This window comes from Dermacentor andersoni, chromosome 1 (assembly GCF_023375885.2).
Source record: "Dermacentor andersoni chromosome 1, qqDerAnde1_hic_scaffold, whole genome shotgun sequence".
Lineage (NCBI taxonomy): Eukaryota > Metazoa > Arthropoda > Arachnida > Ixodida > Ixodidae > Dermacentor > Dermacentor andersoni.
The window spans coordinates 322,921,095-322,947,881 of record NC_092814.1 but is presented as its reverse complement, the minus strand read 5'-3'; the positions used below and the strand labels follow the sequence as shown (position 1 = coordinate 322,947,881).

Below are 26,787 nucleotides of genomic sequence, written 5' to 3'. Positions count from 1 at the left end.
TGATAAGGTAGCTCATGTCAGAAACGGACTTGGTGCCGCTGCTAACGCGCCTCCTTATACGCAATAAATGCACAGCTGCCACAATGCACGTAGGGGCTATCTCCCATGTCTGTGGTAAAGGCAAATGGCCATCGCCTAATTACCGTCGAGGTTGTAAGTCCCGTCGGTTATTGGCCTGCGCTGCGTGATCCATTGGTAAGGCCAGGCATCGTCAGAAATGCTGCGAATAATAAAGGTATTCGTGTCAGACACTTGCAGTTGAGAAACGCTAATTGCAATGTTTCATTCTCACCAAAGGCACACTATGCTGACTGGCATAGCACGAACGAAACGCGGGGCAATGTCTGGTGCAGGGCAATAATCCACCATAGACGAAACGGTACCTACTTTGACTCATGCTGACAATGTTCGTGCAACTGTTAGAGTACTTACAACGGGTATGATGCCTCCGTACGTTGTTCGCTATATAAGATGCGTGCTCCACTTGCCATAGTGACAGAATCGTAACAATAATTTCGGAATAAAATATTTTCCTCTGTGGAACATTTTTATGCATTCATAAAACAGGTTAAAATATAAAAATGACACTGCATGTGGTTTCAGCAACTATAATGCGAGGCTGCGCTCATGTGAGAAAAACACCCCTTTGTACTCTCCTGTTGTGATTTGGCGTCGCCGTGCTGAGTGTGGCGTTTTCACGTTAAGTACATTCATCTCTCATGGATCCCGGTGCTATGAATCGAAGAATGAATGTGTGGTGTTTATTGGCGCAAGGACCAGGCATGGCCAAAGAGCGCCAAGACAGTGTTGACGAGTTTGCAGTGGAGTTATGAATTTGGAGTTATAGTTGCGTTAATTGGAGTTAATGTGGAATTAATAGCTGTGTCTTACTAGTACTCACCTACGGGGCAGAAACCTGGAGGCTTACGAAAAGGGTCCTACTTAAATTGAGTACGACGCAACGAGCTATGGAAAGAAGGATTATGGGTGTAACGTTAAGGGATAAGAAAAGAGCAGATTGGGGGAGGGAACAAACGCGAGTTAATGACATCTTAGTTGAAATCAAGAAAAAGAAATGGGCATGGGCAGGACATGTAACGAGGAGGGAAGATAACCGATGGTCATTAAGGGTTACGGGCTGGATTCCAAGGGCAGGGAAGCTTAGCAGGGGGCGGCAGAAAGTTAGGTGGGCGGATGAGATTAAGAAGTTTGCAGGGACGACATGACCACAATTAGTACATGACCGGAGTTGTTGGAGAAGTATGGGAGAAGCCTTTGCCCTGCAGTGGGCGTAACCAGGCTGATGATGATGATGATGATATGAATTCTATGAAGTTGATGTGACGTGGCTGTAAAACGGCCTAAAATAGTTGCTGTAAAATGCGTAAAATCTACATGCAATAAGATTATGGCGATGAGGAAAGACGTGTACTATGAGCATACCGGTGCTATGAGGAACATATCTTACTTTACGTAGTATTTGAAATGATGTGCATAAGTGACTTGCCCTATGTGCAAAAGAGATTTCTCCCTCGTAGCCCAATCTAAATTTGAACAACTCAGAATGAAAGGATAAATTCGAATGAATTGAGGAACAACAATGGATGGAGTTCATAAATATTTCTCGGCAAGCGATGCTAAGTTTGCTCGTACTATACCACTCTCAGCTGCCTATTCCAGAATTTCTTGATGGAGACCGTTTATTGTGAGAACATAACGAAAAAGAAATGCACACGACAAAGAGGGTGAAGGTGAAAGTCTCCGCGCTCAAGAGACATCCATGCAATTACTCGACATTTTCATTCGAATGCATCGTTACTTCTTATTGCTTATTTCTTACCACTAAAGGTCGCGGGATCGAGGGCCATATTTAAGGCTACCTTAATCATCATCATCATCATCATCATCATCATCATCATCATCATCATCATCATCATCCTAGTTACGCCCACTGCAGGGCAAAGGCCTCTCCCATACTTCTCCAACTACCCCGGTCATGTACTAATTGTGGCCATGTTGTAAGCCACCTCCTACCTTAATCAAGTGTGCCTTAATCAACTTCACCCTAATTAAGACCAAATGTCGTGGGTTTGCCTCCCACCAATGGTCGTGAGTTGGAGTCCCTTAATTACCTCAATATTATATACATGCGCTTTCTCTAGCATGATTAGCGGCAGCGATGTGGAAGAAGACAGCGTCTTCTGTACGATCACAAGGCGACGTTGAAAGAGATCTAATGCTTTCGCCTTAAGAATTGCGACGAAAGATGCAATGCACAGCATAAGCGTAGCTGAAACGCGACGTGCTACTTCAATTGTACATTAATGGTATAGGGTGCCGTGGAACACCATGACTTTGCATTTCTTTATCGCTGTTGTATACAGTCACCAAAGCTTGCTGTAACAAAAACAATTTGCAGCCCTGTTATATAAATTTCAGTGGTAAAATAACCCTGCGAAAAACAAAACCAGAAGTGGCTTCATCGGCCTAACTACTCCGAGGGGGAAAAAGGTCAGGTTGCGCGACAGCGCGTTTTCGGTTTAATACGCATTGTTCCTCCTTAGGCAACACAGGCAACACAGGCAAACGGACAAACCATCCTTTTAAAGCAACTTTTGCCTATTCCTCCACCGAGCTCACGTATTCTAAAGTTAAAGTGTTTTGCGGAAGCTACATACTTGTTCACACTTTCTTTTATGTGGCAAATTACAGTATTTTTGTGAACTTTGACGTGGCGTTCTGAATGTGCTATCGTGAGCAACACGAGCGAGAACAGAGGAGCGCGTGTAAGATAGCCTCGAATCGCGCCATGGGCAATACGCTACGGCCACCGTCGGAAACAAAGTGGAAAGGAGGACGCTGTTCTAGTAACTGTTGGCACTCCCACCGTGCATCTCCTCATACAAATGACAGAACTTCACACATCGCCAACGCCCCTTGATAAAGCTGTTTGATATTGCTCTTACTGATATCTTTGTGCATCGAAGCGTGGCCAATAGCGACAGTGCTCCGATGCGTAAGCATTCTTGAGCTACTTCCCGGGGAAATCTGCTTGTATAACTGTAACGGGTGACACTATGCGCTCAATAAGATATACATCGCATACTTGGGGGTATATCTGAAAATACCTTACGCTAAACGCAGGAACGATCACCTAAGGGCTGCGCTCTAAAAATATAAAAATCATGCAAGAAAAAAAAATGACCAGCTGTAAGTCACAGCGACACATAACTGCCTTACAGCTACCATTTTCGAAGAAAAGAAGCCGCAGTGGGAGTGCTAACATTAAGTGCAAGAGCGTCCCATTAAAGTGAAGTAAGTAAAGTGAAGTGTAAGTAATCTAAATTTAGGTTGTCAAAAAACATTAAAAACAGTAACAAATACTTTCTTTGGACACACACCCTCACGCAGCAAAAGTGTGTTTGGTTGCGCACTTGTCCTTAAGCAACAGATGCAAACGGAAGAACAATCGTTTTAAACCAAGTTTTGACTTTTGCATGGCGCTTACTTTTTAATAAAGTAAAGCTGTAAGCCGGCAGTACCGACTTGGTCAAATTGTTTTGGTATTTGCGAAATGATAGTATTGCAGCGCACTTTGACCAGTTGTCTAGAAAACACTTATGGTTCGGCACACCAATTGTTCACCGCGGTTAAATCTAATTCCGAGGTTTTTCCTGCAAGAGACATGACCTGATAATACGCATACCAAATTTGGGGGGACTGCGAAAAGTTTTGACCATAGGGGCTTCCGTAACGAGCACCTAAATGCAAGTAATCACTAGCCTTCTTACAGGGCACTTTCACGAAATACGGTGGTGCCATCCGGAATTCTACCCGGGACTTCGAGCTATAGCACCCCATCGCGTGTGGGCAGTGCAAGAATTATACATGAATGAAAAATGTTTTCTTCACTAAGTATACGTTCGCTTCATGTTCTGAAAAATGTTATCCTGAGCACTAAACAGCCGACTTTGCCCTGAACATGGCAATATTAACACACCGCCCTTGCGTCGACGCGACTTTAAGAAAGCCTCCGATTTCAAAGCTCATGCTCGCTGTCAGAAAGACCCGTTTTAGGTGGGAACAAATGTACAGATGTTAAAACCTATTATATGGGTCGTGTCTAAGGACAACAGTATTCAATGAAAAAAATTGACAATGGTAAAGCTCACGTTGTGAAGGCGCCCAAAGTAGTTGAAGCATCCTGGGTACCGTCACGACTTGTACTTCGTGTTGCTTTGTCCTTCATGCTTAAACCAAGAGGCGTGTATTCGTTGCTGCTTTCTTCAGCCATGCCTGATGTTTCGATCGCCTAGAACTGTCGTGTGTTGTCGACTGCGCGTTGTTGAATCACCGCGCATGCGCACTAAATGTCAAGAAAAAACGGAATAAAACTTTTGTCACTTGGGGGTTTCGAATAAAATGATACCGCATATCTGGAAAAACCTAGACGTTTGAGTCCGTTACTAGCTTGTTGCTAATGTACAAATTTTTGAACGCCAGTAGAGGCGCCCCGATTAACCGTGCTATCTATCCGCCAAATCATCGAACTAAATTAAACCACTCCTAATACGACAAAAAATACATTTATCGGAAGACATCACTACTTTTCTTTCATGCTCCTCTCAAAGGGAAGTGCACATCTTCTTGGGAACAAATTGTCGCTCGTGTAAGAGCTCGTGTAAGCGCAGGAGGTGTACAAACTCGCATTGCTTTATGAAAATGGTTGCTGTACGAAAGGTTCCGCCGCTGCAAACGCGAATGAATATTGAGAACAAATCGAGGAAACTTAAGACGACTATTGATTTCGAGCTTGTTCTACATCGTGGACGCTTCAGTGTGCTTTTTGTATTTACTGTAGCTGTGCCAGTTGAAAATATACTATACTGAGCATCACCAGGTGATTTTAACACGCTAATGGTTCTGACAACGTTAATTTATTGCGTAAGAAAGAGCGAAAGGTCTCGCCAACAGGGTGATCACAGCGCAAGAGCACGTGCAGCCTCTCAGAAGGACAACAGCCTACATACGGAATTCACTCATGTCACATATATAGCCCGCAGGTGCTCATTAGGTGATTCAAAGGCAGTGGAGTAATTGATTTCTTCAAGAAAAGAGACAGAAGGGCCAGTTGGTACTCGATAACTTCAGGCGAAGCGCAAAAAGGCACGTAGAACAAAAGGGAAGCGTTGTGTATTTGTTCACTTCTGTTGTCCTACGTGCCTTTCTGCGCGTTGCCTCAGGTAATTTATTTCTTGCTACTACCAGATATCGGTTATAATTTTGGTTTTTCATACCTTTCGAAAACGGCAAACGCGACAGTATGTAGCCTTCGTAGAAGAATATGCGCTTCAAATGCTAAACGGAAGGGCATATATTTCCCTGTTTAGTATATCGAATGCTTTCTAAGGAAATCTGTCAATGAACAATGATATCAAGTACTAGCATAGCTGGACATTGGTCCCGTAATTACGTAATTCTCGTAAGTTAAATTTTTAATTCAATTTGCGCAACACCTTTCCCACTGCGTGACACTTCCTTGTAAATACTTTTATTTATGTAATATCTTACTTGAGAAATGAATGATAACAGTGTTTCTACATGTTTGCCACAAAGTTTATGCATGCTAAGCGTGTTAAACACAGTTTATACAAACCAAGGTGAAAAAATTATTGGATATCAAGTAAAAACGCAGCACACTCAAACTTACTGTTAAGATCACCTGCCCGAATGAACGAAAATATATATTGCGATGAACCTTCGCGTTCGAAACTTTCCCCGGCTTGCTCTTCAGCCTGCCGCTGTGTCGCTACTCTATCACTTACCTTTCTGATTCGACAATATTTTCCGTGCTTGGGTATCGACTAAGTATGCGCCGTGCTTTGCTGTGTTTCTTTCGCGCTTTGCTGCAATCCTCATTCCCCCAGGTCACAGGTCTTTCACTTTTATTGCATTTCTTTCATCGAACGATAAATTTTAACATAAACGCGTTAAGGGTGCCGTACGTTTGACAGAAAATCCGGTGTCGGCGTTCTGCGCCGGCGTCCCCGTGAGCGAAAATTCTCGTATCTTATAGAGCATCGCACGTGCAGTGCGAATATGTGGGATTCTTCCCCACCTGCGGCAAGTCGGGTTTTTTTGTCCACTTCAAATTTCATTATTTATCATTTATTTAATTGAATTAGTGAGTAAATGTTTCAGGGAAAGATTCTGGGTGTGTACGTATGTTTGCTAGCAACAGTTCCCTTTCATTCATTTTCCCCTTATCTTCCTTGTCACAATATGCTGAAATGTTCTGCTTTCGGCACCGAATGAGGCACAAACAGCGGAGTGCGTTTCCGAGCGGAACACAATAGTTTAGTGTGCACCGTCTGCCAGTTATCGGCATTGAGAGGCAGGACACTTCTGGTATGACCTCACCGGACTATGATGCTGGCCCTTCACTGCAACATTTTGGGCTCTGTTTTGTTTCTCTTTACTTTCAAAGTGAGAAAACAGAAAATCAAAGAAAGCAGATGCGAAAATAACGTGGTATAAGGCGAGCATTATCGCTCAGTGTAGCAAGACTAGCCGACGGCGGCCACATTTCTTCCAGTTATGATTCGGACACGGGCTCCGCAGTTCGCGTTTCGTTTGGCACAGATAGTAAATCTACAACTAAAGCAATGCGATATTGCAATATAGCAATACATTACTTTCGATATATTGTTTCTAAGAAACAGTATATCGGTGAAACAGGACAATCAATGAACGTCAGATTAAACGGACATCGCGCGGGCACAGCTAAAGAGCTTCCCAAAGCCGTCGCTGAGCATTTCAACCAACCAGGTCATAACTTTGGTGAACTTAAACTCTACATCTTACAGTGAAATTTCCGTTCTGAACGAGAAAGAAAATACAGAGAATCATACCTTATCCATAAGTTCAAGATATTGCAACCAATAGGCATTAACGTTTTAAAGGGAGCTTTAGAATCTATTCGCTATGCTAAACTTCAAGCTATAGGCAACAACACTTAGTTTGATTTCTTGGCGTATCCCCCCCGCCATTTTTTCCCCTTTCCATTCCTCTTTTTTTCTTCTTTTTTTTTTTCAGCCGGCGTGTCAGACGCCCTTGACACGCCGGCTAACACGCGTGCGTTGACAGACCGGGGTGGGGGGGGGGGGGGAGAGGTGGTTCTGGCTTTGACATTGTGCACAGCGTTCCTCTACTCTAAATTCGACACGCTAACACACCTTCCCTCGTTTCCGCACCCGCCCGCCTCACACCCTCTCCCCTTTAGAAGAGCCCCACCTATATGTACTGTGGCGAGGAAAGCGTACGTCACCTTGAAGAAGACAAGTGCACTTGTCGAAACGTTGGCTCCTGCATTCACCTTGTTCACGTTTTGCTCATCGTGTTGAATTTACATCTCCCGCATTCCCCGTATTTTCCCTGGATCCCTTCAGTATACAAGTTGAGAATGATAGGTCAATACATACATTGTTAATTTGCAAAAATATTACTTATAAAATAACAAGTCGCATGATATATTGAACTCAAGTTTCATGATTTACAGGTAGTTAACTAAAGCATTTCTAAATTGAACAGGATTACTTATACTAACAATAGATGCTGGCAGACCGTTCCATTCGTTGCATGTTTTGGTGTAAAGATGATTGCGAATGTGTTAGTGTGTGAGAGCGAGGCACATGTACCTTATGCGTATGATCTCTACGTGTGGGGATGAATGGCGCTCGATTAATCCATGCCGACCGAAGCGCAGCGTTCTGGTAGTAAATCTTATGAAATAAGCATAGGCGTGACCGTTTCCTGCGAATTAATAGCGAAGGTAGGTTCAGAGTAGTCTTCATTTGTGTCACGCTTGCCGTTCGATGGTAATTAGCTACTATAAACCGACCGGAGCGATTCTGGACACTTTCAAGGCAGTTAGTTGAGATGGCATGATGTGGGTCCCATACTGATGATGCATATTCCAACTGTGGGCGAACATATGCTGTGTATAACAAATGCTTGAGTGATAATGGTGCGAGCGAGAAGTTTCTGCGAAGATATCCAAGTGTGCGATTAGCTTTGCTCGTTATAAAGTCTATATGGTATTTCCAGGATAAGTTATAGCTTATATGGACGCCCAGATATTTGTAATTTCTTACGCTCTCTGAAGGAATGTTATCAAGTATATAGGCAGGAAAAGTTTCATTTGTACAGGATATTCGCATTGATTTACATTTCTTGACGTTAAGCTGCATGTGCCATTTCATAGTCCAGTTATGCAGTGTGTTTAAATCATCCTGAAGAGATGAATTAATAGTGTGATTAGTAATTTTACGATATATTACGCAGTCATCTGCAAAAAGACAAATTTTAGACGAAATGTTATCAGGTGGATCGTTAACGTAGATCAAAAACAACAGCGGCCCAAGCACAGACCCTTGTGGAACAGCAGATTTTATGGGTGTTAGAGTTGAATTAACTTCATTAGCGCTTACAAATTGCATGCGGTGTGTTAGAAATGATTTTATCCAATTAAGTACATTAGTATCAATGTTTAGTGCGCTGAGCTTAGATAGCAGTAATGTGTGGTGTACTTTGTCAAAAGCTTTAGCGAAATCGAGAAAAATACAGTCCGTAAGAAATCCTGCGACCACGTAGGAATGCAAGTCGTTAGTAAAGCAAAGAAGCTGGGTATCACAGGCGAATGTTTTACGAAAACCATGTTGGCTAGATGTACAGAAGTTGTTAGATTCAAGGTGATTGATTACCTGAGAATAAATTATGTGTTCCATTATCTTACAGGGCACTGAAGTCAAACTAATGTGCCTATAATTAGAAGGGTTATGCGTATTATCAGATTTGTCAATTGGAATGATTTTAGCCGTTTTCCAATCTAAAGGCAATGTGCCGTTGTGAAGCGACTGAGAAAAAAGTAATTCTAAAATTATTGAGCAACACTCACTAGTACTGTGTAAAAATTTAATGTTAATTCCATCAACACCACATGACGATTTCAATTATAATTTATTCAGAATCGATTTAATACCGTTACTATTAAATACTATGGGATCCATTTGGGGGTATCTTTTAGGCCATATTTCGGGAGGAGGAGTAACATGCGAAGACGGAGAAAAGGCCTGTACGAACGTGTCACTTAGCACATCAGCGCATGCGTGGTCGGAGATTGCTTTCCCAGTTAATGAAGTTACAGCGTTCTTTCTAGCGCTATCTCCTTTCATAGAGCTCCAGAATGCCTTACTGTTAATTTTCAGTAGCTTGGGAAGGGTAATGTTGTAACAGGAAAACTTCGCAGACCGTCAGTTTGAGAAGTATGCGGTGGCAGCGGATTTGTATGAGAACCAGTGTTCAGGATTTAGTGACCGTTTAGCAATGCGAAATAAGCGTTTCTTTTTGTTACTCAGTCTGTTAAGGTCTCTGTTATACAAGTGTGCGTTACTATTTGAATATATACGTCGGACTGGAATATAACGATTCATTAGATCAGATACCTTTTCTTTAAAGAGGCGCCACTTTCTCTCGACAGAACGATGGAGATGACAGAGTAGAAACGTGTCAGGAAATGAAGCAAGTTCGTTGTTTATTGCAGAGAAGTTAGCCTTTTTGTAGTCGTTTTTTGCTTAAATCGCTTGCGTGTCAGTGGTAGTGATATCGTGATTGTAAAATGTAATGTATCGTGGTCGCTAAGGCCAGGTAAGTGCGTTATCGGGGATATAATATAAGCTGTTGATGTCAGCACGAGATCAAGTAATGATGACGTAGTGCCTGCTACCCGTTTTGGAATAACGACCGTTTGTACTAAGGTAAAGCCAGAACAAATAGCGATAAACTGACTAACCTCACTGGATGATGGGTTAGACACGGGACATGTGCTCGACCAATTTATGTTAGGGAAGTTAAAGTCGCCCATAAGAATTATCTTTGCTCCGGGGAATCTTACCGTTAAATGGTTTAGACAGTCATGTAGGTGATCACAAAACGAGCTATTCGAGGGTGGCCGGTAGCAGACGCCTAAGATAATTTTTTTGAAACTAATGGTTAAACAACACCAGACGGATTAAGTTTCAGTGATTATCGGTACATTAAAGCACTCAACGTTTTTACTAACGCCAAGCAATACACCGCCCCCAATTCTGTCAGTGCGGTCATTCCGATACACAACATATTTTCTACGGCAATGAAACTATTCTTCGTTTGTTATTCTGTTAATCAACCAAGTTTCAGTAATTGCTATTATGTCAGTATCTGTGTCATCAACCAGAGAACACAATTCGTCCCTTTTATTAAATATACTGCGAATATTAGTGACTATAACGGAGATAACATGTTTCGATGAAATGCAAGCATCTCCCCTCGCATTTCGCTATCGCGAGTTCTACAAGACATGACCTGATCGAAGAATTCCAGAGTCAGGATTTCTGTTTCGTGGCGTTATTTCGTAGACAACATCATTATCTAGGTCGTAGCCGTAACATTTTTCCCACGAATAGTCTTTTGGAACGTAGCCTGTAGGGTACATTTAGTCCCTTGCCATATTCCGTTAATTTATTTCTTATATTTCGCATTGCCTCACAGAAGTCTTCGCTCACAGTCAGGCTGCTTCCTTTCAGAAGAGAGCGCTTAGACACAGCTTGTTCTTTGGTTTTATAAGAGAAAAATGTAACTATTATCGGCCGTGATTTCTGTTGACTGTAGCGACCAATCCTACGTGCGCGCACTAGGTGGCCGCAAGTTAAACTAAGTTTTAAAGTGCTATTTATCACATCTAGGGCTTTTTCCTCTGACTGCATTGAATTTCCTGTTGGAGTATCCGGAACTCCAGAAAAGACACGATTGTCGCGACGTGAGCAACCTTCCGCGTCATCAAGTCCCGCACGAAGCGTGTTCGTATCAGTTAATACGCCCTCAATCTTGTCGCGCAATAAGCTGACATCCTGTTTCTATTCATCAAGGATGGCCGTATGGCTTTTCACGTGCTGCAGTCTCTGATCAATGTCAGATATAGCATCATAAATGGTTTTTAGCTGTTGTTTTAGCTCATGAATTGGCTCCGACATAGAATTTTGTACAGATTCCATTCCAATAGAGCTTTCATTTAGGTCCCTCAAGGTTTTGAGTACTTCAGCGATCCTTGGATGGGCCAGGATTGCTTTCCACGTCACCCCACAGTGAAAGAAACAAGGAACCTAATGGGTCACTCAAGGCTTCTGGGCACGGAAGCACGACAATGAAGCGATTACTAGATTTAAAGCAAAGAAGTGGCAGTTTGTAAATGTAACTTACCTGCGGGATGAAAAAATAAAAGTGTGAATCTGTCATCCTGTCGGTGCCTCCGTGCCCTCTGACTGCCCAGAGCGTGTTGCTTGGCTTTAGGCGTCCCGCAGCTGGCGTTGTCGATGCTGTCGCGGTTGCGCAATGATGAGCCGAAGATGCAAATGAGGTGTCGTTCTAGATGTAGATTTGGTGGCGGCTTTGATCCGGGCAAAGTGTGGCAGGGACAGCCTCACCGAAGTTGCCGGCCACAGAACCATGAACGATAGGTTCGCCACGCGAATCCAGTGGAACAGCGCACCGGCAACCGGGGATGAAGGCAGCGAGTAACTGCAGGGTGAAAAAAGACAAGTGTGAGCCTGTGTGTCACCTGTGTGTGAGCCAAGTGTGACAAGTGTGAGCCATGACTATAGACGGGCGCGTTTTCGCGGTTCTTCGGCGGTGTCATGTGGTAGCGTGGCATTGAGAACCGCATTTATGTTCCTTTCCCTTAACTAGCTTGAATGCCGTGATCTGAATTGATTCTTTCACAGCTCTGATGCAAACGCAGTTTGGTGCGCAAGGGTGGCACCGCAGGTTTTGCATTCGACTTAGGTGCACATTCGAGTTATCTTTATCAGGTGACTTCCAGCTTCACAGAATTGGGGGTCTTGCAATTCAGTCGTAACTTTCCCCCACTGCGCGGTTAAGGATTCACTCATGACGGTACAGTCGGTTCCTGTGCCCAATAAAGCGGCGACTGCGTGGCCATAGAAAAGCACGTCGGGGTTGGTGGTTCGTGGTCTTGCCTTAGTTATTTCATGGCATCGGACCATGGCTGTACTGTATTGTCCCGCAGTTACGTCACGTCTTCAGTTATTCTTTAGGCAGCGTGTCTTTTTTTTTCTTCGGTGCTTCGTCAAAATGTCAGCGTGTCGTTGCTTCGTCGTGGAGGCTGATCTGGTGTCGGTGGAGGAGGGTCTTCGGCATTTCAGCGAACTGCGACCGAACATATCCATCGGATGTTGCTTCTACTTTACCGGATATGGGCTCGCATACCGCCCACGCATCGGATTAGTGTACTGTGGGCACTGCAGTGTGAGGCAGTGTCCCGGCGACGGCGATCGGCAAAGTCGCCGGAGTCTCTGCTGAGTTGCAGCCAAGCAGTGAGCAATTTCACCGGGTCGTTAACTTTCCTGTGGACGCAGCGAGTAGGCGGCGAAACCATTGAGAAGCATACCTACGTAAAAGCTGACACTAGAGCCGTTTCGCGGCCGAGCAAGTAAGGATCTGACCAATCACCAGGCAGCGCAGCGATGTCCGCTTCCACTTGACCTCAAAGGCTGACAGCTTATGATACGTCTACAGGGTTACGGCGTTACATGCCGTTTCCATACAGACGTTGATGCTGCACCTATCATGTGCCACTGGTTACGCCCAACCCACCGCGCTTTTCGACGCGTCGCCTCGCTCGTAGGGTAAAGTGTTTTCTATGAAGATATACTTTTGCTGTTTCTTGCGTTAACAACATCGTAAGAAAGACGTTTGTTATGCTAGGTGAGCGTAGTTTGCACGTGTAGCATAGGACTTGAGCCGTGGCGGCCGTTTACCGTGCACCCGGCCGTTTGTTATTGCACCAGTATTTTCTGGAAGAGCATATTCATTATTACCAACGCGTAATTTTTCGGAAGTCACTGGCAAGACCTTCTGTTTAAAGCACAGAATTTGTTTACTGTGGCTCACCCGTTCCATTACACAAACTTTTCGTTTGGTACGGTTCGAGCAGTGCAATGCGCATTTCGGATCATTTTGCGAACGACGTATGCCTGCCTGTACGTGCACGCTGCATGCGCTTGGGCTGGTTCGGAAGTGCCACGTTTACTTGACGCGTTGCTAGTTGTCGCCAAGACATTCTTCTTCTAATCTGCGTCTTTCTGTGTCTGTGTTTATCAAGTGTTTGAACCAGCATTCTTTTTTTGTTCAGTTCCCTATGTAAACAATAAACGTTTTTGTATGGACCAACTGCTTCCTATTGTATGCAACTGAGTAAAGCGGCTTAAAAACGGGAAAAGAAATACAATAAAGAGAGCTGGAATCGCATTAGTTTTTCAATCGGCATGAGCCAATGCAGCCTTGCTGAGTTTTTTTGAGAAGCCAGGCCGCTTTTCCAGTAATAAGGTTGCGATCCGCGCGTTTAGTAAGTCTATATGTAGGACATGATTAGGAATGAAATATTAGAGCACTTGCGCTGCACTATTGACGACGTACTCGAACATTTTAGCAGCCAAAGGAGGAGAGCCAGAATGGAGGGCATTGCTATCAAAAGCGCAGCCAAAACAGATCTAAATCACATGGATTAAATCTCTGAAAACAAAATTGGCGGTCTCACCAGCCGCTCGGGGCACTGGCGGCTGTGCAGTTTGCTCAGCCGCAGGGCCCTACGGGAGTGTCCCCTTTTTACCTGTCTCTTTCTCTATGGCAAAATTTCGTCCTTCGAAAGAGTGACCATATCCCAGACCGTCGGCAGATTACTTGGTACTCAATACCTCACCCCCCCACTACATAGAGTGGTTCCAGGCAGACATGGGACGATTGGAGGGCCCCTTACCTAATGTCAGCGAGACTGCACACGAGGCCGCACGAGACCTAACTCACTGTGCGAGCCTGGACTCCCTCTCGGCAGTATGAGAAAGCGAGCGCGACCCCCTCATCACTAACAACGATCTCTCTCAGCACTATAGGTTAGTCAAGAGAACCATGCCGCTACCGCACAAAGCACTCAAAAAGCACAATAAGTCACGTACAGGCGGCTTCAGACGGGCACCTACCCCTGCCCGGCCTTCCTGCACCAGATCTTTCTGGATGCTCACACTCACAATGCGTGCCGATTTCGTAAAGAGATAGCTAGCCTGGCTCATATGGTCTTGGGTTGCCCCTCTGGCACCGGGGGCCAGTACTACAAAGGAAGGGTGGGACCGAGCACTACGCAGCTCGGGCCTTGACGCACAGCTCTGGGCTGTCTATTCGACCCGCGACGCGGCGGAGGGGCATGTCCTCTCTGTCCCGACGTGGGAGTGGCCCACTGCGCGCCAATCCCGCGCACCGAGGGACCTCAATAAAGTTATTCATCCATCCATCTCTCGGATTGTTCATCGGCATTACACCTGTCCGACGGCTGCAGAACGGGCAGTTGTCGGGTGCCGGCCTGAAGGGCGATGCGGGCGGCTGAAGACAGTGATGAAGGCCATTACTCGGGGCTTGAGCTGCGGCAATTAATGAACTCCAAATGGCTGCTGGATTTCTTTTCACGCCATGTCCACAATTAAGAGTACTTGAGACTGCATCGAAGAGAACATCGTACGCAGTTCTCCGCGTGCAACGGTACTGGTGGTCTTTCGCAACTCATAAGGGACGAGTGCTTTCATTTTCCCCCACGGCGGAAGCACTTGCTGGCTATGTTGCAGAGTGGGCATTTTCGCCGCCTTATCGATGCCCGTGGCTTCCATTAGAAATTTTGCGATGATCTTGGTTGCTTTCTGCTCAGACATGTCGGGGTCGACGTGGCTGAACCGATGGTTCATTTCCGCCGTGAAGATCGCGATTATCTCAGTCGGTAGCTGCACACGAGTTTTTATCAGAAATTCGGCCCGCTCTCTGCGCACGACATAGGTGAATGTTTGCACGAGGCCGCTGCGACACGGCTCCCACGTTGTTAGGCTGGACTCAAGTTTTTCCAACTACGTCCTGGTGGTGTCTTCTAATGAGAGTTATTTATGCCGCAGGTCGTCACACTTTCAATTGTTAAACATGGTGATTCATGCGTACGTATCCAGCCACCTTTCCAGACCTTCAAAAGATAATATTCGCCAGATCGATGGCGGCATTGGCTTTCGTAGCATATGTCGCTGCATGTGAAACGGGGGCAGTCATTATGGCTGTCAGCTTCCTAGTTTTCTCGAGAAGACGTCCGTGCACTGACAGTAGTCGCAGCCTGTGGCTTGCTCGCTGGTCCATGACGAAGTCAACAATATTTTCACAGCTGGCAGGGTTTATGAGGTCACAAGGAAGCACCTCTACGAGATGTCACGTTGTAGTGACGGTGAACACAGTAACAAGAACCGTGAGTCATGAAATACTTTATTGGGTGAACCGGAACTAACAAAACAAGTAACATTCGGGCAGAAAGATAGTGCCGTGCACATGAGTCGATCGTTGAACAAATCATTTGCTATTAACGAGTATCGGCTATTCTCACTTTTTTTTTCGTAGAACATTCCAGCCTAATCATTGCCGCTCGCGGGTCTTCCAGAGTGCACAACAGTATTCGCGTTGCGCGTGCAATTTGATGACGAAGGGCCGGACTACAAGATAGCAAAAAAGCTAAAATCGCCGGGAATATTGCAGAATATTCTCATAGATACTGGTGCCTTATGCCGTGAGCTCTAACTCAAGATTTGTTATTCGGTGAAACGAATTCACTGCAAAAATATATGGAAGTACGCGGGTCAATAATAACACTAAAAAACTATCTCAATCATCCTGCTCGCAGGGATACGTTTGTCACACCAGGCTAAAAAATTCCACAGCTGTAACTAGAGTGGAGTGCAAGTAAAAGGAGACGACTTCAGAGTGGGCTTCAGATTGTGCTTCAAGAGGAAGCTTTAGGTCGGGCCCAACGCCGACTCGGCCTATTCAAATACATGTAAACCACAAACGTTTTTCTGAGGTAACCCCTGGACTGATTTTATCACATTTTTTTTGCATTTTCAAGAGAAGGTAAATTCTAGTGACTGTTGGAAGCGGAATTTTGATTTAGGGCCTGAATTTTCTTAGAACAATTTTCAAAAGTTTCGGAAGTTCGGAATTCATAGCTCTGCATCAAGAACAAATATGGCGGTTCTGTGAACGGCATCCATTAGATCACTGAAAGCGGGAAAATTCAATAGGTCGTTTTACATCTTACGTGAATTTATTACGTTTTTTAAAAGGGTTCTGCAAAAGCTGTATTTCCATTTTATTAGGTTTTTTGTGATTCACGTTTAACATATCAATTTTGTCCGCTTTGGATGTACTATTTGATGCATTTCACAGAATTGTATTATCATTTTTCGTTAATGAGTTACAAAGTTGTAAACATGATAATTTCGTTTTCTGAAAATTTTAGATTTTCGCCAATTTTTTATTTAAATTCACAACCTAACTCAAGAATTCGAAACGAACAGCCACTAGATTTTAAGGTTTTCCTTTAAATGCAACAAACTTCGTCAAAGTTAGTGCAGTGGTTGCTGAGGAAAACGAATTCTCATTCTGCATGTATTTAGATAGAAGCACCCGAACTAAAGCTGCCTCCTAAATCTGACACAGGTCAGTTTTACAACACACTGACAACGATACTGAAAATGCTCGTAGTGAAAAACATATGGTAAAGGTCCAAACAATTTAAACCTAAAAGAGTCTCACTACTATCATCGGCTTAGTTTATAATATAGAACAAAGCTATTAGGTATCAATACGAGAGACACAGAGGGAACTAAAATAGTCAATGCGTTAAACAAAAGTTAAAGAAAATAAAATTTGACATGCTTACAATGTGTCTACATACTGTCGTGAAGCTGTGTCTGGAAGGCGACAGGGCCTAGGGACCTTAATTAAGGCAGACATTACTTTTTAGTTGACAGGAAAACAGTGCCTTTTTTAAGTGCTTCCTAATTAGAGTTGTTACCTTCTATCCACACTCCAAAATGGGGTAGGAGAGGGTCCGTTAGAGCTTAACTATTAGCCCGCTGTCAAAACGCTTGCGATAAGAATTTCTCACAAAATGTGGACTCAAGAACCTTGTGCGGACATTTAATCCCTCGAGTACGCGAAACACAAACTTGCACAGCTTTAGGTTTGTCTTAAAATAAATTTGCTAAAGCTACGTTCGCGAGTAACACGTGCAGTTATGCAAACAACGAACGCTGGCCACGACCGGCAGCATTCTTTGGACCTTGAGAAACCCCAAATACTTTCTGCAAATAAGTCTTTTCTCGTAATTTCTAAAATACCAGATGGCATCGTTTACATCATGCATTTTACTCCGCCATTTTAAGCGTCGAAAGAAAATGGTATCTGCCTGCGATGCGTTTAGTTATTTTCTCACTCCTATTGGAGAATGCCAGCTTTGTTTCCCTGCATGGCTTCAGCCCTACGTTGTTACACAAAAGCCACAGGCGATTTACCTCACTTGCGCACAAGTCACACTGTTACGAGTGCCCACTCGTGTGTGTCTCGAGGTGTCCAATCAGTTCAAGTGGATCTCTAAATGAATCTCCACATAATTCGCAGGTAATATTCTGGCACAGATGTGCGTCGAGGCCTTGTTTCTTTGCGAAGCGAAATCCGCACTGCTTGCACTCATACGGCATTTTACCCTCGTGAATTTTTTGGCGGTGATTTCTGAGGCTCTCGTTGCGCGTAAAGGAGAGATTACAGATTTCGCAAACGAAACGCTTGTCGCTACTATGCGACCTGAGATGCATGGTAAGTTCCCGTTTGCTTTTGAATGGTTTAGTACATTTTTGGCACATGTGGAGTTTCACTCCTGTGTGAATTTGTTGATGATTATGGAGAGTCTCTCTATGCGCGAACGATTTATCACATATTTTGCACTTGTATGGTCTCTCGCCTGTATGCGTGCGGTAATGTGCAGCTAGATTGCAAGCCCGTCTTATCAGTTTGCCACATGTTTCGCATTTCCGGTTCGACTTCATCACAGACGATTGATCACATTCTTTGGAAATGGGGGCTTTATCGAGCGTGTGTCCATTGGCGTGGCCGGGTAAGACATCCTGTCTGCTGGAAACCTTGCCAGATACAGCGCAGAACTCTTGCTGTTCCCCTTCTCCGGTTCCAGAAGCATTCCTGAAAGTATACGGACAATGGGGCTCAAAGTTGCCGACTATTGTTATAAGACGAAAAAAAAATTGCTAGTTGAGAGGTTGATATACTAAACCGCGCGGTAATGGTAAGACGATTCGCTCAATCTGAGCGCTAACTCTCGACATTTATTTCTATAGCTGGATTTTGGCTCTAGATTGGCTAGATCGTACACTGGCGGTTTTGGTGGACTACGATGCTAAACTTGAAAATAAGAACTATCTTCGTTCAAGTTACAAGCTGCACAAAACTTTGATTTATTTTATATATCACATACAGCCTACATGCAACAGGTGCAGGTGTGTAGAAATACATGCGATGCGTCTTCAACACGCCGTTGAGAGGCATTCGGCAACAGAAAAGACTGCTTTGACTGAGCTAAATACATTTCCGTTTTATATCGCAGCTCATAATGACCCGCTCTTGCGACGAGCGTTGGCGGCGTAAGCAAGCGAGCGAGTACAAAAGCTATAGTTAAAAGAGCGAACGCGGAGCGGCTTGTTAAAGACGCGAGTTGTGAAAAGCGGAAAGGTGGAGATCAATGAGACGGGCCCCTTCAGTTCCGTGCGCGCGGGAAACCACTTTTATGCGGACCCGCACGACCGCACCTTCCGTACTAGCATCTGGTCTCAGCCAGAGCGCTCGTTTCGTACTATCGTCAGTTCACGTCGGATCTCGCTCCGGCTTGACTGGTTTGCTTTTTTTGGCAGTCTTGATTTGTGATTGTTTCGCAATCGGATCGTGCGCGCGACGCGAATTGTGTAGTATTTTATGTAAGCCAAGCAGCACCAACGATTACACTGGATCCGTCGATCAGTCACTTATCAAAGCCGTCGCGCTTGACATCTGCTATGTGTCTCTCCCAAAATATTTGCCTCAATATATCGCAAAATGAAAACACGTACATAGCTGCTCTCAAATTGCGCATTATGGGCTTTCCACATATTGGGTGAATTTTTCAGGATGGATTATGTGCTAAGAAAAGTAACAAAGTTCGGCAGCATGTCAGACTCAACTAACACCTGAAGACGAAAGACTGTTGCACCCATGCTGATGCGTAACGTTATACGATCGGATAGCTTTGGAGCAGTAAAAACATAGTACTTGCAAAGTAACCTACACAATACACAAAAAGATATATCGCAGTTATACTAGCTGCACATCTTTGACAATCTTAGGTGGGCAACTTTCTTTATATAAATTTGCAGTTTGCTTGAAATCGAGACAGTGTGTTTGAGGACTGGCGAATCATCTATCCATAGCATAGAAAATTTCAGAGGGCTGTGTAAGACATGAATTTTGGGAACTTTACATGTGTTATTTTGTGAAGTTGACCCAATTGTTTTCATTGCCGAGTTATAAAGTTGTTACTCGAATTACTCAATGCTTTCTTAAGTATATGACAAATCGAAAATGCAATTCCTTGCGTTAGGTCCGTCTATAGTTATGGAATGTTTGAGCACTGGTGAAATCGAGACAAGCAGGTTCACAGCACGTTTACTATTTATATCTTGCTTTCTCACCGGACACAAACAGGAAGGGTTAATTGGCATCAATGTGGGGTCGTCTGGGCAGGTCAGGTTGCTGCCATTTGGTTACGCAAGCACTGCACTTTGATGTCTTACCTGTATAAGACGCGCACGCGCACTCCGCCTAACGTATCACGTTTCAGAGTTACCTATCGTGCAAAGTGCGAACTCCCTCTCAACGACACGCTCAAGATGCTTAACGCAGTAATACCTAATACTTTTCTTTTGTGGCCTTTGGAACATTTTGGGGGAGGAAGAAATATTTAAAATATAAAATTAAATCATGTTTTTTACGTACCAAACCATCTTGTGATTATAAGGCACGCCATTGTGGTCGGCTGCAGATCAACGTCGACCACTCTTCTGAGGTGAGCGAACAAACTTGAGCTAATGACATCTTAGTTGAAATCAAGAAAAAGAAATGGGCATGGCCTAATGGTCATTAAGGTCTACGGACTAGATTCCAAGAGAAGGGAAGCGTAGTACGGGGCGGATGAAAGTTAGGTCAGCGGATGAGATTAAGAAGTTTGCAGGGACATGGCCACAATTAGCATATGAGCGGGGTAGTTTGAGAAGTATGGGAGAGGCCTTTGTTATGCAGTGGGCGTAACCAGGCTAATTATGATGATGATGATGACTCTTCTTGCTGCGGTGGACCCATACTGCATTGCCTCGGTAAGCTTAGACATAGCCCTGATTGTGAACACTGCCAGATGCCCGAAACACTGCAATACGTACTGTGCGACTGCCCAGCGTATATGCTGGAGCCAAGGACGTTAGACAGTTTCCTAGCCAGCGTTGGCAGGGAACCACTGTAGGAGGAAGCTATCCTCGGCCCATGGCCTGACACTGCAATTTCAATGCGTGCAACAGAAGTATTGTTGAAGTTTCTGCAGGACACCAAGCTCGACGAGCTGCTCTAGCGAGACAACTGTCTCATGTACATAAGCACTCACCACTTCTCTTATTATCATCATCCATCCCAGTACTTTCACTCCCCTTCCCTCTTCCCCAGTGCAGCGTAGCAGACTAGAGCGCACTAGCTCAGGTCGACCTCTGTCTTTCCTATCAATAAATTCTATTCAATTCAAGTACTGTTTCATTTTATGAGGCTTGATTTCAACGAGCATCTTTCCTTCACAATCTTTATATATTCCATAATGGAGAGTGAGCAAGCAGGTTACAAAACTGCAAGTGTGCCGCACATTACAGCGTACCGTGTGGTGTTGTCTCCTCACTCTGTCCATGTGTGGTCACGCTGGTGCAACCATGTAGTATGTCAAAGCGGGCTGCGCCAGCCGAACTCTCTAAACTGCTAATGCAGTACGTGTTTCAGCGATGAGAGCTTGCCCTCCCGAAGATAAATTACCGAGCGGAGGCATGATTGTTTCAGGGGTAGCCGCGCCTGTCGTCTCTGAGTTGGTTTGCAATGGAACTTATCTAAATGTGAACTTACGCGGCGCCATCTTCAGAATTGGCTGATGCTTCCTGCATGCCAGTGCGGCTTGTGCTGGGCCTTGCGTGATCGATGCTGCTGATGGAACCCAGGAGCAGGTAACTAGTGCTGCCATTGTCAATGACACCTGTATCGCATAGAAGTATAGTAAAGGTGTTGATTCGCCGCAATACAAGGGCAATTCTTAGCAATGAAAAAATTAGAATTATGGGGTTTTACGTGCCAAAACCACTTTCTGATTATGAGGCACGCCGTAGGGGAGGACTCCGGAAATTTCGACCACCTGAGGTTCTTTAACGTGCACCTAAATTTAAGTACACGGGTGTTTTCGCATTTCGCCCCCATCGAAATGCGGCCGCCGTGGGCGGGATTCGACCCCGCGACAATTCTTAGCAATTGAGCATATCATTCTGATATATTGTGCATGGCAAGAAGCTTTTTTTGTTTTTCGGGGGTGGGGGGGGGGGGTAGACTTTACTGCAGTGCTTCCATACGGAGTACTTTTTCTTTCTGCAACTATATCTTGAATGCATGCAAGAATTTTGTGGCGATGGGGAAGCTGAGCACGATCCAGATTGTGCACTTTTGTTGGATTCTTCTCATGATTATCACGTTTTATCTCATACCGCGAGCAAAACACCACACGGGTCGAACTGAAAAACGACATGTCGGTTTTTGTGCCTGGAACGCTTCACCCAATATATTTGCTGTTTTATGTAGTATTAGCCACATTATATAATTAACGAAGTTCTTCCTTATTGTTCATTTGTTACGAGCATTTGACATAGCCCGACGCTGATGAGGACAAACGAAATGTGACAACATGCATTTCTACCGACGGAGTTTTAATTTTTGTTTGATGCATGCCTTTAAATTATTGACCTATGGTAGATACATGCGTAAGACGACGATGTACTCGGCATTCAGAAACTGATAATGCGAAACCCATTTGCAAATTCCCGTAGGTGAAGTTCCTAAGAAAGCAGAATCTGTAAGCTATGCATGTTTAGCAGCTCACTATGAAAGCGAAAACGGCTGTACTACCCTGTGTCGCTTATGTAGGCCATTGATAGAATATCACAGAAATTAAAAAAAAAAGATTGCGGAATGCGCTTATGTAAGAGTCGTGTTGCAGACAGCAGATCAGCTTAGAAGGTAATTCAGAAATGCTTATTCATGGGGCAAAGCCACTTAATTATGCAACGGAAAGCCTCAAACTACGTTAAAAGTGTGGGCTGTATAGTTACCGCTGAAAGGATCGTAGCTAGGGGCACATCTTCCCTATAACGGCGCAGAAATTGCGTGTAATCAAAAAAGGTAAATATGACAAATTAAACGGCGCAAATACGGCAGAACCCTCCTCAGGATGACGATCGAAGCCAGGCGATTAGCATCAAAACTGCAGGAACACGCCGTATTTCTGAATTCACCTTTACTTGCAGTACAAAGGGGAGTGCGGAGAAGGTTAAGAATGTTTATGGCATTATTACACCCTCGTGCCTTGGTGTCTGTGCCTTCGTACGTCAAATAAAACTTTAAACAGGGATTCCCAACCACCAGAACTATGATTTCTCTTTCATCATTGACTTCGAATAAACTACAGTGTGATATAATAGGCGTAATTTAAAGAACTCATTTTTAGTGTCTCGCATTCTCAATTTTATCACTCGTGCCATCAAAGTCGCAACGTTCATCAGTCAGGTCTGCGAAAGAGATTGCATAGTTACTGGCAGAAGGAATAATGCTTGATGCATCCAAAGAACGCTAATCGCCTTACAAAAAAGAACGTTCAGTTTCGAAGGCCGCTGTTCCAGCATGGCATAGATTTTCTTCTTAACAAAACGTTATAATTTTTGGATAGTGACACACTCATTGGAAGCCGCTAAAAAAATTAAATTATGGGGTTTCACGTGCCACAACCTCTTTCTGATTATGAGGCACGCCGTAGTGGAAGACCCCGGAAATTTCGACCATTTGGGGTTCTTTAACGTGCACCTAAATCTGAGTACCACGGCTGTTTTCGCATTTTGCCCCCATCGAAATGCGGCCGCCGTGGCCGGGATTCGATCCCGTGACCTCGTGCTCAGCAGCCTAACACTCTAGCCACTGAGCAACCACGGCGGGTATTGGAAACCGTTGCGTGCTGTAATTGCTACTCTGTCAATACGAATAATGTGAATGTTTCACAAGCGGTATAGCTTGGGTTAGTCGGTAAAGATTTATGGTGGCATAGCGCAAACAATTACTCAACAATTTTGTGTCCCCTTGCGTTACATTTTCTAATTTTTTAAGGTTGTTTATGCTGCGGTTGTGGCTTGGTTTGTTTGGAAGGAAAGAACCAAAAGCTTCAGTATAAACGGTTTTAAGTTGCGTCGAGTTGTGTACTGTTACTTTGGCATTCGGCCGCGACAGGATACGTCTGGTGCTCGTAACCTGTTGTACGTGCGCGTTTAGCACACTGTGCCGAAAACGTAACAACACTGTTACGACCCTCCGGTAGAGACATCGGAAACGCCAACTCAATAGCCCACCACACACTGCATTCGTATCAAAACCTTTTCTTTGTCTACTAAGTGTGATCGGTTCAAGAGAAAAATTATCATGGTGGCAGCATGATGAACCCGCCGGGATCCTTGCTTGGCAAATAAAATTGTAGAGCCGTCTTCATGCGTCGATTACAATTACGAGCGAATTGATCGCGACTGTCTCCGCTTCTGAACGGCCATCTAGGAGCGTGCCTTTGCAGTCGACCGGTATGAGAATTCGTTGAAAAACGAACTGCATAGGTTTTCTATGAATTTGTATACATTCTGTTAAGCACAAATTTCTTTATAAGGACAGTCATAAGCTAGCTCATGCGGAAACAGTCTTCGCAGCGCTGGTAAGATGCGTCCTTATAGGCAAGAAATACACCGCTGCCACGAAAGATGTAGGGGGCTACCTCCCATGTTTATTGCGATATGTCTTCGCAAGTTGCACCGGTGGCAAATGACGATCGCCTACGCACCGTCAAGGTTGTAAGTCTCATCGGCTATTGGCCTTGGCTCCGTATTCCCTTGGAAACGCCAGGCGTCCTCAAAAATCCTGCAAATAAGGTCACATGCTTACGACTGACAAAAAGAGGTTGAAATAATGTTTTCTTAAAGCAATGTTCGGAAACAGCAAGCTACTGTTCTGTAAATGCGATACTTGCAATGTTTCGGTCTCACCAAAGGCACGCTTTGCTGACTGGCATAGGACGAACAGCACACCCGGGGCAACGTATGGTGCTGAGCACTCATCCACCATAGTCGAAACGACACCTTCACTTGCACGAACACTGTCAGTTTAAGTGTTAAAGTGCGTACAACTGGCAGGATGCCTCTCCGTGTAGTTTCCTATACAAAGTGCGTTCCCCACTTGCCACAGTGAGAGAACCTTAAGTATAATTTCGGAGTAAAACTGTTGCTCTATGGAATTTTTTTTTCAATAATCGAACACGTTGAAGCATAAAAACAACACTATGCGGATGGTTTCCTCAATTAGGATGCGAAGCAGCACTTATGTTAGAGAAATTCTCCTTCGTACCAATCTGATTCGGCGTAATCGTGGTGAATGTCGCGTTTTCCCCCTAATTACATTCAGGCCTCACGTATCCCGGAGCTATGAGGAATATGTCGTATATTGAAGAATACTTGCTTTTATGGGCTCAAATGACTTGCTCTCAAGAATACAAGCACATTTCTGTCTCTTAGACGAGAACTAATTTGAACACTTACGAGCAAAATGACGAGTTCGAATGAAGTAATCATGAACAAAAATAGATTTCATAAATATTTGTTTTCAAGCGATGTTAAGTTTGCTTCTATATCACTCGCTGCAGCCTAGCTAACTATTCTTTCAAGGATGAAGTTTATCGTGAGAACGGCGTGAAAAGTATTATAAGACAGATACAATGCTTAGCAAGAAAATTGCTAAAATGCGACGTGCTTCTGCATTTGCTCACAAATGGTAAAGAGTACTGCAGAATACCATGACTGCCCGCCTATTTATCGCTGTAGCATAAAGTCGTCACAGTTCCGTCTTTGGAAAGAACGTATAAGAACCCAGTAATCTAAATTTAGGTTGTCAAAAACATTAAAAACAGAAACAAATAATTTCATTGGCCACGCAACTCCAAGCGGTAAAAGTGTGTTTCCCTCTAATGCGCATTTGTTGCGCTTAAGCAACAAATGCAAAAAGAAGAGCAATCGTTTTAAAACAAGTTGTGTATTTTCATGCACCGGGCTTACTTTTTAGGCAAAAAGCATTGTGTTGCCAGTACCTACTTGGTCACACCTTTTTAATTGGCAAATGACAGTATTGGGCTGCACTTTGACAAGTTGTCTTGAAAACACGGTTCAGCACAGCAATTGTTCAAAACGGTTAAGACTAATTCCGAGGTTTTTCGTGTAAGAGCCACGACTTCATAAAGCGCATGCCACAGTAGTCAATTGAGCATACATTTTCGCCAACATAGCTTCTGCAACGAGCATATGAATGCAAGTGAACAGCAGCCTTTCTGCAGTGTGCGTTCATCGAAATTCGGTGGTCCCATCTCGGACTGTACCAGGGACTTTGAGCTGTAGCACCCCGTGGCGTGTGTGCATTGCAAGAATTATACATAAACGAAAAATATTCTCTTCTGTCTGTATACGTACACATCATGTTCTAAAAAATCTTTGCGCTGAACATGGCAATATTTTCGCACCACCCTTGCATCGACGCGTCTTGATCTAAGAAAGCTTCCGATTTCAACGCTCAAGCAGGCTGTCAAAAACACCCGTTTTAAGTGGGAACAAATGTACAGATATTAAAGCCTATTATCTCGGTTGTTTCTAAGGGTAACAATATTCAATTAAAAAGTGACACACGGTAAAGCTCACGTTGTGCAGGCGCCCAAAGTAGATGAAGCGTCCTGGGTACCGTCACGGCTTGTACTTGGGTTTGCTTCGTCCATTATACTAAACAAAGGAGGCGTGTATTCTTTGCTGCTTTCTTCAGCCATGCCTGATGCTTCGATGTCCTATAACTGGCGTGTATTGTCGACTGTGCGTTGTTGAATCACCGCACATGCGCACTTAATGCCAATAAAAGAAAGGAAACTAATAAAAATTTTGTCACGTCGGTGTTTCCTTTAAAATGATACCGCATATCAAGAAAAAACGAGATGTATGAGTCCGCCACTAGCTTTACGGTAATGTACAAAGTTTTGAACGCCAGCAGAGGCGCCCCGATTGCCCGTGCTATCTATCCGCCAAATAATCTGAACTAAACCTCACTTACTACGAAAAAAAGTACATTTATCGGACGACATCGCTACTTTTCTTTCACGCGTCTTTCAAAGTGAAGTACACATCTTGCTGGGAAGAAATTGTTGCTCGTGTAAGCGCTCGTGGAAGCGCAGGAGGTATACAAACTAAGTTAGCCCTAACTAGCGTATGATTACCAGATGCCGCAATTCTGCTGACTACGGTTGCACTCTCTGGCTCAGTTGAACTGGAGCAGGTAGTTCTTATGAGCTTACGAGTGGCGCTCGCTTGGCTCTGTTGCCCACAAATTGCAGTGCTGTCTTCCCTAAGCACAAACAATAGAAAACTACAA

General features: G+C 44.2%; 1 protein-coding gene across 1 annotated transcript in view; it reads right to left on the bottom strand.

The window, feature by feature from the left end:
• LOC129381311 (uncharacterized) overlaps positions 1–26,516 on the bottom strand; it is a 36,745-nt gene extending 10,229 nt beyond the window's left edge. Inside the window, exons 1-7 of the mRNA XM_072289046.1 lie at positions 26,070–26,516; positions 24,173–24,249; positions 21,166–21,292; positions 17,512–18,165; positions 11,520–11,613; positions 4,173–4,312; positions 144–220 (exon numbers count right to left, since the gene is read on the bottom strand). Of these exons, the coding sequence (XP_072145147.1) occupies positions 144–220; positions 4,173–4,312; positions 11,520–11,613; positions 17,512–18,165; positions 21,166–21,292; positions 24,173–24,249; positions 26,070–26,191 (1,291 nt within the window). The 5' untranslated portion in view covers positions 26,192–26,516. The remainder of the gene's footprint in view (positions 1–143; positions 221–4,172; positions 4,313–11,519; positions 11,614–17,511; positions 18,166–21,165; positions 21,293–24,172; positions 24,250–26,069) is intronic.
• Positions 26,517–26,787: the final 271 nt, after the last annotated feature.